General features: G+C 37.9%; 1 protein-coding gene across 1 annotated transcript in view; it reads left to right on the top strand.

Moving 5' to 3' along the window:
- The window catches only part of LOC103718500 (DNA primase), a 49,757-nt gene extending 38,204 nt beyond the window's left edge, over positions 1-11,553 (top strand). The window contains exons 12-14 of the mRNA XM_088718458.2: positions 9,194-9,259; positions 9,365-9,633; positions 11,245-11,553. Of these exons, the coding sequence (XP_088574584.1) occupies positions 9,194-9,259; positions 9,365-9,633; positions 11,245-11,322 (413 nt within the window). The 3' untranslated portion in view covers positions 11,323-11,553. The remainder of the gene's footprint in view (positions 1-9,193; positions 9,260-9,364; positions 9,634-11,244) is intronic.
- Positions 11,554-13,452: the final 1,899 nt, after the last annotated feature.

The following is a 13,452-nucleotide window of genomic DNA, read 5'->3' as shown; positions in this document are numbered from 1 at the left end:
CAAAAAATTGAAAAACCTGACTTACTCTATTCTTTGAATAGTTGGTCATTTACAATGTCCCATTTTCTGGACACTGACGGTTAGGGCTGTCAACGAGCCGAGCCGAGCCCGAGCCACAGCAGGCTCGGCTCGGCTCGTTCCAACAAAATCTAGGCTCGGGCTCGGGCTCGGGCTCGGGCTCGGGCTCGGTACCGAGCCCTGTACTGGGCTCGGGCTCGGCCTCGCCTAGCACAGCCCCGGCTCGAGCTCGAGCTCGTGAGGCTCGTTTGCCCGAGCCCGAGCCTGCCCCGGCGGCCGGCGCCCCATCTCCGTCGCCTGTCGGAGAGAAGAACCCAGAAGCCGGCCATCCCCATCCCCATCCCCATCCCTGCCCCCATCTCCGTCGCCCGTCGGAGAGAACAACGAGCAGCCGAGCTCGGTTCCGAGTCCCGACGGTTCGTCGTCGGAGAGAAGAACGAAGGAGAGAGAAAAGAAGAAGAAGAAGAGAAGAAAGAAGGAAAAAAAAAGAGAGAAGAATAGACTCACCTCATCGCGTGCGGCGGCCGCCGGCTTCGGCCGCGAGCACCTGCACCGCCGGCACGGGCGTCGGCCGCAGGCACGGCCGAGGAAGCCGCGGGCTCGGCCGCGGGCGCCGCCGGCCGTGGCCCGACCCTCCCGTGCGAGGGACTCCTCGGCTCCTTCCCTGATTCGCCGGTGGAGGAGGGCTTCTCCTTCCCTGATTCGGCAAAGAGAGGAAAAGGGAGGGGGAGAAACGGAGAAGAAAGAGGGGGAGGCGCCTCGCGTGCTTCTTTCCCAGGCGGCGGAAGGAGGCAGCGAGGCATCGGCGGCGGTCGGCGGAGGAGGAAGGCGAGAGGGGACTCAGGGGAGGGACACCGCCACACTGACACCGGGTGCGGGACAGCGGGAGCCGGGAAGATTCTGGAAAAACCCAGAAGGAAGGAGAAGAAAAAAAATAAAAAGAGAGAGGAGGTGGTCGGTGGAGAGAGGAAATGGGTTATTGGTTGGGCTCGTTTGGGCTCGTGAGCTGCTCGGGCTCGAGCTCGGGCTCAGGCTCGGATTTAAACGGGCCTCATTTTGGGCTCGGGCTCGGGCTCGTTTGACTAACGAGCTGAGCCCGAGCCGGGCTTTTACCGAGCCGGGCCCGAGCCGAGCCCGAGCAGCTCGGCCCGTTGACAGCCCTACTGACGGTTAGCAAAAACAACTTGTCCAGAACATGATCTTTCTTATCAATGATTTTATTGACTATTTCCTTAATGCTGCCTGAATTTGGGAAGCACATCAATCCTTTTTTCTGCATAAATCCTTATTCTGGTTGTAGAAATTGAGCTAGGGATTTGAATGGTGGTGAATGAATTGGAAGCTTGTTAATTGGATAGTAGCTGAACTCCTTTCACCAGTATCTTGCTAGAGATTTATTTGCATCATTTGAGGGGAAAAACAATTTTCAGCCATCTCATTGCAAAAAATAATAATAATAAAAACTTTCAAGTCCAAGTACACAAGGAACAAACTAGTCAAAGTATCATGCTCTGCTCTAGTCCTTCTATGACTTTGTCTACCTTGTACTGTCGACAATGATTATAATTCAAACAGATAATGATCTAGTTAAATTTGTGGATGAATGCGTCACAAGCATGGTCTGCCGTACCGGTCGGTACGGGTCGGTACCGGATCCTACTGGTATGGTATAACTACATAATTCGGTACCGAACCGTACCGACCGGTACCGGCCCGTACCGACCGCGTACCGGCCCGAACCGACCAGTCCGTACCTGCTCCAAATTCTTTTTGGCTTTTAGCCCCATCGGTACTGTACCGGTTCGGCTCGGTTTGGTTCGGTACCGTACCGGTACCGATGCCCACCGGTACATCGGTACAGTCGGTACTGCGTACCTTGGTCACAAGGTCACTAACTGATTTTTGGTGGTTCAATTATTACTATCAGCTAGCAATCTTGACTTTTATGACTTATATAATTATGGTTGCGAGCAGTTATTTAGCCTCTGGCTTTTGACTTTTCTTGATCAAAAAATGCAGCCACCAATACTGTAACTTGATATTAAAAAAAGAGTTTATTCAGATATGTTTATGGAGCCGGATCTCATCTTTATTTGATTTCATCTAATTTCATCTTCCTTGGATGCTTATGTTCCTAGAGATTACTTGCTTTTGACAAATTATTTAAGTTATTTTTCAACTACTGCTACGTGTTGACACTTAAAAAGGATGCACATGGTGTCATCTTTGTGGTCTTGTTTATAGTGGTAATTCACCCTTTGTTGTAAAGTGAAGCAGGGCAACTTGGTGGCCCTGTTCATATTGATATAGCTGCCCCTTCTTTTGTTTTATCTTTGCGAGGTTCTCATGATAATATTGTTTTTCTGATCTCCAAACATGAGGCTCTCTGATTGGGGTTTTTCATTATGAAGTATGATAATTCCTTCTGTATAAGGTATTCTAGTGGCAGGTACATCTTCTAAGTAAAGGAATTCCATAATCCTTGTGTCATGTTTGCTTGAACTATAAAAACCTATGGTTGCCGAGAAACATTAATTCATTATTAAAGTGTTTTTTCACTGAAGCACTACAATGGCACACTATAATTTTGGGATGAACTACTTCATGCTGTTGATTCTAGCATCGAGTGACTTCTAAATTGTAGTACGGATGAATAGTCAAATTAAATTCTTCCCTGCGAATTTGCTTTGTTCAATAACATGAATTGAATTAAATGTATGGTAATATTAATATCCCTAAAGCCATATCTAATGTTTTAGCCTAGGGCTGGATGCTGCAGTTTGATCATCATAATCATAATAGCATAGTACATCTTCTATCCGAACTTCAGATTGCTTTGGCTGTAACCTGTTTATGAATTTGGACTGCCCTCAGCATGTCTAGAACCCAACATTTGATGCATTTACCATTGTGAGCTAATTTATTGTTTACTTTATGAAGTTGTAGTTTGGTTTGTTTATATTCTTTTTGATGTTTCCTTATCATGGTAATGCCCTCTACATAAAACCATAATCATGACTGTTAAGCCTAGTCTTAACTATCTGGCCTCAGCTTTATGTATCCACATTCACCAAGCATTCTTTTTTAGGGCCGGCTTTGATGTTATTTAGAGCATTCTCCTTCCTGTCTCACAACATCCATCATGTTGCCTAGCTCTTCCCATCTTCTTGCATTCTTTTACAAAAACTAAAGTACCTTCCTTGCTACAGCTCCCCTTGGATTCTTGAAATACATGCCGTACCTCTTAATTCTCCATCACTCTGTTTTAAATTTGCACAAGTCCTACACCTTATATATACTCATCTCTCTCCCCCTCTCCCTCTCTCCCTCTCTCCCTCTCTCTCTATGCATATATGTGTGTGTGTGTGTGTGTTTTTCCTTGTTTTACCCCACTTTCATCTACACATTGTCATTCCTAGTATATTTAACTTTTCCTAGACCCTCTTTATAGTACTTCGAGGCCTTGATATGTTCTATTTAGGTTGCCAAGGTATTTATTGACTGCATAACCATTTCTAATTTTGTTGCACATTTCTTCATTTATCTTATAATTATATATTGCATCAAGGATTCACATCCCGACAGGATGTCCCGTAGGACACCGAGATAGCGTACCATCCCATGTGTCGACACAAGGCCGTCTAGCCATCATCCCAGCATCCCGATCGGCATGTCTTGGGACATTCTCTGTCCCTAGTATCGGAATGGGGCAAGATGGCAGCGCATCCTGTTCCATAGGAAAACCGGGATAGCCTCGTCCCACGGAATTTAAAACCTTGTTTTGTATAACAGATTCCTCAAAATGAAACTGATTGATAGTGCCATCTCTTGTTTGTCAATCTTAACTTGGAGTTCATTTCTATATTCACTGAATTGGATTTCATATACTTTGTTGTTACTCTCTTGATTTTTAAAGTCCTTTATCTTTTTAGGCTTTCTTCAATAAATGCAAAACAACACTATATTACTTGCATTAATATAAACCAAGGATTGAGGAACTAACCAAATGAAACCACCAGTTTGTAAGGATCCAAAGGTGTCTTGGTTCACTGAGACTCGATTCAAGGGGAAACCAATTAAATTGTACACTGAATTACCCGAATTGCTCTGAGATTGAGTAATTCGGTTGGCCTTGTTTTTCCCTTGAAGCTACCGGTAAGGGCAAGACCGGGCGATCCCACTTAGGAGCCCTTCTGAAGCCCTCTTTCTCCATTTGGCATTTTGTTGGGCTTCTGCAGTGAGAGCAAGGAGAGGGGGCCTTTGTATTTCTTTTTTCTTCAAATCAAAGATTTTGAGACCTCTAAATTGAAGAACTCAAGGTAAGATGTTTCTTCCCTCACTTTTTTTTATTTTTTAAAATCTGGGATAAATCCCGAAATAATTGCTAAATATACAGGTGACTCCATCGAAATTTTGTATAAATGTCATGTAGTGTTTGGATTCATACTCTAAACCATGAGTCTAAGACAAATATGTGGATTTTGGGGTTTTGCGGCTAACCCTAAAACCTACACCAAAATATCAGTTTAATCTAGAACTAGTCCAATCAAATGGTGTTTGTTTGAGTTGGTTTCCAGATATGATGTAGGTATAATCCCAGTGAATTATATCCTCTACTGTCATTTATTTTAAAAATCAATTTTACTGAAAAATAATTTTAAAAATAATATGTAAAGCTTGGAAAAATATTGGTAGCATCTTTGCACCTGTAATTTCATATACCAACAATGGAGTCAGTTTAGCTGTTCAGGCTCCGCTAGAGATCAAGCCCATAAATTAAATGAATTCAAAAATAACCCGACAAAGACACTTTTGTTCAAGTTGATATTTTTATATGATGTATATGTTGGGCTGATCTACAAATTCCCTACATAAGGATATTTTTTTGATTATGTAAATGTTTTAAATTAATTTCTGAATTTATTATTTTAAAATATTCAAATTGTTATAATTTTGAAAAGAATTATGCATCATATGCTAGCTAATTATATGCGATTTTCTGGGTTACTGAATTTTGTTTTGTGTTTTCAAATTTAGAAATTTTATGAATTAGTTATTTATAAATTCCTTAGAAATTATAATTATATGTTGATTTCTTGGATAGGTTATGCATTTTAAAAAAATATATTTTTTAACCTTTATATTTAATTAATTGAAAATATATGTGTTAAAATTGAGAATTAAATCTTCAAAAGACGAAGTGAAACATCTGTGCACATGAAGTAGGTGTGTGCAGTGAACTTGTGCTTCTACCTCGTCTTAAAAAAATCTAAAATCCTAATATAAAAAATTATATGTGTATTTGGATAGTGTATAATATGTTATTGATGTGATAATTATGCATGTTTTTTACTTCAACAGGCACAAGAAACTATAGCTAGGATAGTTAACTCAATACTCCTGCCTTCTTCCTTGCAAAAATAGTCCAAGTCAAAAAAAAAAAAACTTGTTAAGAAACCCTAAACTGGAGTGTGGAAGACAAAAAAGCCATATCATGAATTTTGGGGTGTACCTATGAATACCCATTGAAGCCCATCATCAGTACAATTTTCAGTTTGGCTCTTACCGTACCCACCCTTCGTCAATGCAGGTTTGATCCTCCTTTTTTCGTTCCTTGGTATAAAACCATCGTACATCTTCCTATATATGTGCAGTGAATCACCTATAATTAGAATGAAAAGATAGAATCTTAATATTTATACTTAATGCTAGACCTTTGTGATTGGAATATACAATTGTTGTGATATAACAAGTAATTCCTACCATTGCTCCAGCAGGCATGACAATAACTTCAATGAAACATTTGTGCACAACTTCCTCTTTAAATCCCATGAAATTCTTAATACCTTACCGTTAGCTTTCTTTATGTTGATGAAGGCAATATTTAGACCTTTTTCCTTTTCTCTCTATATTTTTTATCAATATTCTAAGTGAAAAAGATAATCTCCATTGTTGATTTCTCTAGCATAAGATATTAAGATTTTTTGGGATTGGCATAGATTTTCTTAATCTTAATGAAGCGTCATATAATTTTGTGACACAATAATTGGAGCAGTTTTATGCAACTTCACTCATAGGTGGTACCGCAACACCACTAGTCACCTAGCAACTTCTTAGTTTTCAAAGCCTCATTAAATTAGTACAGCAAATTAACCTAATTTCTCTTTTGTTTTCAAAACAAAATCAACATCTTAGATTTTCCTATTACAATAATCTTTTGCATCCTTTTCAAAGTTATCTCCACTTCAACTTTATAAATTGTACAAATAGGAACTCGATAACTCTATAACCATGCCTTTTATGTACAAATTTCTCTTGTAGAATCATCATTTATTTAACACTTTCATCTAATGGTTTATTGAAATAGCTTTTTATCTTTTTTTATTTTATTGAAATTGTTTTTTATCTTTTTTATTCCTTCATAATCCATATAACTTGATCCATATCTTTAGATTTCTCTCTCATTTTAGCTACTTATAAATATCATTCTCACTTCCTAAACCTAACCTAACCTAACCTAACCAATGATTTAAATTATCATATGCTACATATTTAGACTTTGTTAGTTTTTCCCATCTTTCTCTATGTTCTTATATCTTTCAAAGCCCTTGATATCATTCATCATTGCCATGGTATAAAGCAAACCTTCTTTACTGAATTGCTGCTTCTATCTGACCAGTCATCTGTCAGGTTTCTTTATGTGCATAATTTTTCCCCTTCTACTCCCTTTAACTTCTCTTGCTGCTTTCATAATATAATCAGCCACATTTCTCACATTTTTTTTGGTTTAGTTCTTAAGTTGAGATTTCCTTAAATAATTCATCCTAAAAGTTACGGCAACTTCCCTTTTAAATTCCACTATCATTGGAATTTTATTAGATCCATTTCTTCTCTTCATACAACTGATATGGATATCCAAAAATACTATATTATTCTGTGTTTTCAGCTTTATTCTAGCATTACTTCGCAATATTTGCAAGATAATGTATCCCTTCTTCATTGGAAAACATAATATAGTAGTGACAAATTTAATCTATTGTAAAAACAAGTAAATGTTTGTTTATCTTCTTAAATATGTATTGACAATTTCTTGACCATAAGCCATTGTGAACTGAAGAATCAAGTATCCCATTATATTTATATAAGAAAACGTACATCCACCATGTACCCTCTCATATGCTGTACCAATCTTCCCTACATGCCTTTTCAATTCACTCTCTACATCATCCTCTCCCTCTAATATATCTCACATTTCATTCTTGTCCCAGAAATGCTTTGTCATTCTTTTTGCTAAACCTACTTTTGGTGCATGCACATTGATTACTACAATAACCTCTCCATCAAAAACTATCTTAATAGCTATTTGTCTGGTATTTATTTATTTTTAGCATCTATGCCTTTATCCATCATTTCTTTGACCACCACTACTTTGGTTTTATTTTTTTTAAAATCATCATTTCCCAAATTTTAAATTTCATGACCATGGCCTATGTCCTTGGACATTCAACCTTAAATTTTCTTTCTTATAAACAACCAATATTGATTCCCCTTCATCCCATCATGTCCGCAAGCTCTCAACTCTTTCCTGTCAAAATTCTAGCATTCTAAGTAGCAAGTTAAACGTTCTTCTAGTACCCCAAACATTGGACTGCATTCTCCAACTGAAATGGAAATGACAACCAAAATCATTTGAACATTTAGCTTCTTCGCATTCTCCTCAATCGAGGTGATTACCTTGTTCTCGTACCATCTAATAATTATGCCGCATTAGTTCTAAGAGAGACCTTAAGCCTATAAATGTCTCTCCCATCTCTCATCACAACTGAGTTGGCACATCGATTATAGGTGATGACCTTGCTACTTGCTCATTTTTCATCAGTTGGGTCATGCTACAGTGTGTCATTTACAAGTGATGACTTAGTGAACCCTTGCTCGTTTTGTGCTATAATTGGACTAGATTTGTGAGGACCCGTGCAGGCGTGTGTTTAGTTCCAGATCGGTTATTCGCTGGATAGATCTTGGGTACTTATACATGATCAAGAAATCCAAATAATACCTTCCGGCTAGCCATTTTAGGTGAGGTCCTGGGTTGTGACAAATGGTCTCAGAGCGAATCCAGCCCATAACCTATGTGGGCCAGGGGACACTGCAACATGGATCCATTGGAGCTGACCACAGGCCGATCGTGGTGTTTGTGATTAGATTTGAATCCTTAGCCTGACGAGAACGTCAGGGCTTGAACGGAGGGAGTATGTGAGGATCCGTGCGGACGTGTGTTTAGTCCCACATTGGTTATTCGTTGGGTAGATCTTGTGTACTTATACAGGATCAAGAAATCCAAATAATACCTTCCGATTAGCCATTTTGGGTGAGGTCTTGGGTTGTTACAAATGATATCAGAGCGGATCTGGCCTATAACCTATGCAGGCTAGGGGATACTGCAGCACGGATTCATTGAATGAATCCGATCGTGGTGTTTGTGATTAGATTTGAATGAATTTGAACCCTTAGCCTGATGAGGACGTCAAGGCTTGAACAGGGGGAGTATGTAAGGACCCGTGCGGGCGTGTGTTTAGTCTCACATTGGTTATTCGCTGGGTAGATCTTGGATACTTGTACAGGATCAAGGAACCCAAATAATATCTTCCGACTAGCCATTTTGGGTGAGGTCTTGAGTTGTTACAAGATTATTGCGTGCTACATATATCAAGGACTTCCTAATACTCATGATGTCTTAAGTTGGATCCTTTTCATAGTTTGACGTGCTTTTTGCAACTATTTCTCAACCTGATATTAATCTTCCACTTTTTCCCTCGAGGCTTGGGACTGGCCTTGGGCAGTGTTGCTTTTATGCAAAACAGACCAGCTCTCGAGGAAATGCTCTCTTATATGATCATATAGTTGTGCATGTAGGAAGTCCATAAGATAAAGTGCTACTATTTTTCTTAGTCATTCTTTACGTTTCTGCATTCATTTTCTTGTATTTTGAAGTATTTGTTGATTGTACTTTCGTTTATTTTACTCTATTTATAATTCATGAGATATGCCAATTGCCAAGTTAGTGCAAATGGGCTTCTTGATTAAGTTTCATGGGTCACTAGATGCTTCTCTATTCATTTTTTTATGCTTTATTATATGCATTAACAAACAATACCTAATTATTTTGCTAGTTCAGTCATGTACATCATTGATTTTCAAAGGGCTGGCTATTACCAGAAATGCTATGACCCTGATTGTAGAGGTATGCAGATGATACTAGCTCAATTTACTGATGGTTCATATATAAATTTACCTTCTAAGTTTGTGATGTCTTTTATATGTTCCCAACAAAATGATTTTGCACTAGGATACCGTTCTCCATTGCGTCCTGTACCATGGGATGTGATTCCTGACAGCAAGGCACTATTCAGTTCAGTAAATACAGAAAATTGTAGGGAGATTATGGACATAGGTTTCAATACTCAGTTTGATGGAAATAACACGGAAAGCAATTCGTGTGATAATGGTAAGTGGATTACTGACAGCTGCAAGAAGGACAGCAGCTGGTGGCAAGAAGCCATGAGATATGCTGACTGCATTGAGAAAATGAGAAATGCAGCTGAGTTAAGCAAATTGGTGAGTATGCCAATTCATTATGTGTTTTTTTTGTGATTTCGCATCTTTTACCAAAATTTTACATTCTAGTAACATATAGTTTGAAGCTCTGATGGTTCTTGGCAGTGACATCTGGGGCAAGTTGTAATGTCACATTTGGTATTCCTTTACTGGTTTGGGTCCAGTTAAAAATTTATTTGCTCAGCTAACTATAATTTGCATAGCATCAAAGAGTAATCTGCATATGGCTACTTGGTTCACACTGCTGGACACAAAGCACGTTTGCACTGAAGCATGCAACTTTTCTTTCCAGATATATAGTTGCTTTATTCAAGCTTTGCAGTCGTAGCATTACATTTTTCTTCACCTTATCAGTGTTTTTCTGTTTTTTTTAAAAAAAATACTGAAGAAGCGCTAGAACATCAAAGATGATCAAGTTTATTGTTTACGCATTTATTGTCTGTAGAAGTTTGGATCAAATATGGGGATCAATAAGATCTAAGTTCTGTCTGCTTGGACTGCAATGGAAGGAGTGGCAAACTTCGGAAAAATAGTGGGTGTTTTAATGTGTTTCTATAATAGATTACAAGAGATGGTATGCTAAAAATATTCAATAAAGTCCAAAGGAGTTCATAATGCAAATAGACACTGTTTGGTGCAATGACTTATTTTGAAAATTAAAGCTTTCCGAACCTGCAGGTGATGTCAGAACATGAATCAAGCACAGTTCTCAGAAGCTATTCCTTCATGGTTTATTGATCCTTTATCAGACCACTGTTGTTACAATTTTGAAAATCTGATGCGCTACTAAAAAACTAGCTGATCTGGCTTCATATAACACATAATAGTTATGCTCATTCTTAGCAGTTTATAGTAGTCATTGAGTCATGCATCCATACTTGAACATTTAAGAACAATTTTACATTAAGAATGCGGTCTCCAGAAAAATTGACCTAAATTTGCATGCAACAATGTGGGCTTGTCTTGATTGAAAATAATGAAATAGGTTTAGTTTCATTCAGTATTTGCTACCCCAGAAAAACCACATGTATGTTCTTCATAATTTGCAAGTATGATAAATCGCAGTTTTGCTCTATACTAGAATGCCATTTGGACTTGACAAGGACTGTTTAGCCACAGGTGGGTCGGATTAGGTTAGAACATTTCCAGCCACAGACAAACCCCAATTACAGAGAAAGGGCACTAAATGGGAAAGAATTTCAAATGTAGATAAATGTCGTTCTGTGTTGTATTATTTTTGTTCATTGTGTTTTTTAATGTTGCTAGTATACTCCATTGTTCTGTTTCAGAAATATAATGCTTGCTAGTGAATCTTATTGCATGCCATTCTAAGATACTTGACCATAATGTACAACACGTGAGCAGAATCCGCTCCATCTTTTGTGCCATCAACATGAGTCAACACAATTGAAATCCGGTCTGATCTATAGCACTCTTGTTGGTTGCATGACCTTATAGATGCAACCAACAAGTAAGGCTTTCTATTGACAAGCTAGATTCTTACTCATATGGGATTCAGTTGATATTATCTTCCTCGAGCGTACAAATCTGTGAGAAAATTGTATTATCTTTTGGCAAAATTCAACATAACCTATCCGCTCTGTTTGGCAGGAGGACATGGGTGAAGATTGTGAATGGTGGTTGGATGCAGAAAGGTTCATAAATCAAGTTGAAGAACATATTGGTTAATCAATGATCGGTAAATTATATAATTTTTATGCCCTATATATATATATAATGTGTGTGTAGCATGAATGTATAATATGTAACCATCATAAACAATAGCCACATTCATCTTTTTCTCTCTCTCTCTCTCTTGCTCCTCTCTCTGATCTCAAGGGATGGTGAAGCACGAAACTAATTATTTTACATATGTATATTTCACTCATTTCAATAGAGGAAGTGACTATTTTTGTAGGATTAGTTGATCTTTTTTTACATTCGAGGCCTACTTACATGAAGAGGACAGTGGAATAGGAATCATATCTAGGGCGTGTTTTGTTCGTGATTGGAATTGAAATCAGAATGAATTGGAATAAAAATAGGAATGGCCATATCCTCCGATGTGTTTGGTTCGTGATCAGAATTGAAATTGGAATGGAATTTGAATACTAGGAGAAAATAGGGATTGTGTTTTGGAGGGATTGGAGTATTTCCGTTTCTTTTGGAATCGGAATGAAAATGAAACTCCTCTCAACGAAACGGTTGGATTGAAAGTCACTTATTTTTATTTTCATTTCAAAGTCTAACTCCTTCCAACCAAACAAGCTCCAAATGTTTAACTGCAATCTAAAATTGTTCATACCTAATCTACGGTTTGCAAACTGGTCCAAGGGCATTCCTCTCTGGCTTAAAGACTTTTTCGCTCTTAATTTCCTTTGCAGTATTGTTGCGCAACTTAGTGCCCATGCACTCATGCAAACACATATGCTAGCAATTTTTTTGATTATTGAGTATACATAAAACTATCTGTTATGTAATAATAAGTTTTCTAATTTCCTATCCCTTATTGGCTGAGGTGCCCATGAAGCAACAAAAAACCAAGCAAAAATCATTCATAACATGGCCGAGAAAAAGCTTCGGTGAAGACATTAATTGGTTGTCCACAGGAAAATGTGGCGAAGTTGGACTCTGGGAATGCCTCTTTCAAACATTATGCAATTTTTGTATTAACTTTATGCAGAAAAATAGAGTGGGGAGATGTTACAATATGATTTTAATAAACATTGGAGCGAAACAATGCTTAGTTTTAAATATTTGGGCAACTGATTGTTACATTAGGGTATTCTTGACTAGCAAAGAGGTAATCAAAGGAGGCGGGTGCATATTCGTTTTTCTGAAAATAAAACCACCGCATTTTCAGTTGACCTGTGGTACTATGAATTTTTACACACAAATTAAGACCTATCCTGCCTTATAGGGAATTAACCATGCCTACTGGAGTTGGAAAAGCTATACCAGAATTTTCTGTTCCTTTTCGGTTCTATATAGCAGTTTATTTTTTTTTTATTTTATTTGCATCTTAAGACATGAGAGTTGGTTGAGGTTCTCACCAGGTGCCAGGTGGATGGTCTTGTGACAACAAAATTGCCATTCCAACCACACAGCGAAACAACCTTGTCCTTTTAGCAAGTAAAGTTGTTCCATCAAATTGTTCCAATTTGACAAAGTCTTGATTCATGACTTAAAAGTAGCACTTGACTTGGAAGCCATCGCGAATATCACCTTAGAATTGTTGGGGAAGAGTGATTTGAAATGAAGAAAATAATAGAAAAATTGAAGACTTTGAGGCATATAAATTACTATCTTTTAGATGATATTTATCTTTACTCAAATAAGTTTGCTAGCGGGTTTATGGCAAATCATGCCTAGGATATAATAAAGCTTCATGGAATTCTGCAAATGGCAATTCTGAAAAAAAATTTAAAAACCTTCTAGAAAACTATTTAGAAGCCAAAAGAAAAAATAAAAGTTTTAAGTTAGAAGGAAAGGGAGAGATTTCTATTTTTGGTCACAAGAGAATAGGTGCAAAGACACTTTTTCATGGATACCTGATTTTTCTATAAATACATGACTCTTCCATCCATAAATATATGACTCTTAAGTTTAAACTGAAGTTTAATACCATCAGTTGTCCCATAATAGTGAACCGTGCAAAAGCACATTTGTAAAGTCAGGACACTTTAATTTTAAATTAAAGTCTACGCAATAGAGATACTGTAAAAAAAAAAAAGTTTTTTTTTTGAAAAAATAACCATAACATCCGTTGGCCCTTCCTCTCTCTTCTTTTTATTTAATTTATTTCTGAGAAGAGACCGT

Source organism: Phoenix dactylifera, chromosome 3 (genome assembly GCF_051530095.1).
Source record: "Phoenix dactylifera cultivar Ajwa chromosome 3, Ajwa_hap1_PhDact_Kaust_v1.1, whole genome shotgun sequence".
NCBI lineage: Eukaryota > Viridiplantae > Streptophyta > Magnoliopsida > Arecales > Arecaceae > Phoenix > Phoenix dactylifera.
Note: the sequence above shows the minus strand (reverse complement) of the source record. Positions and strands in the feature narration are given on the sequence as shown.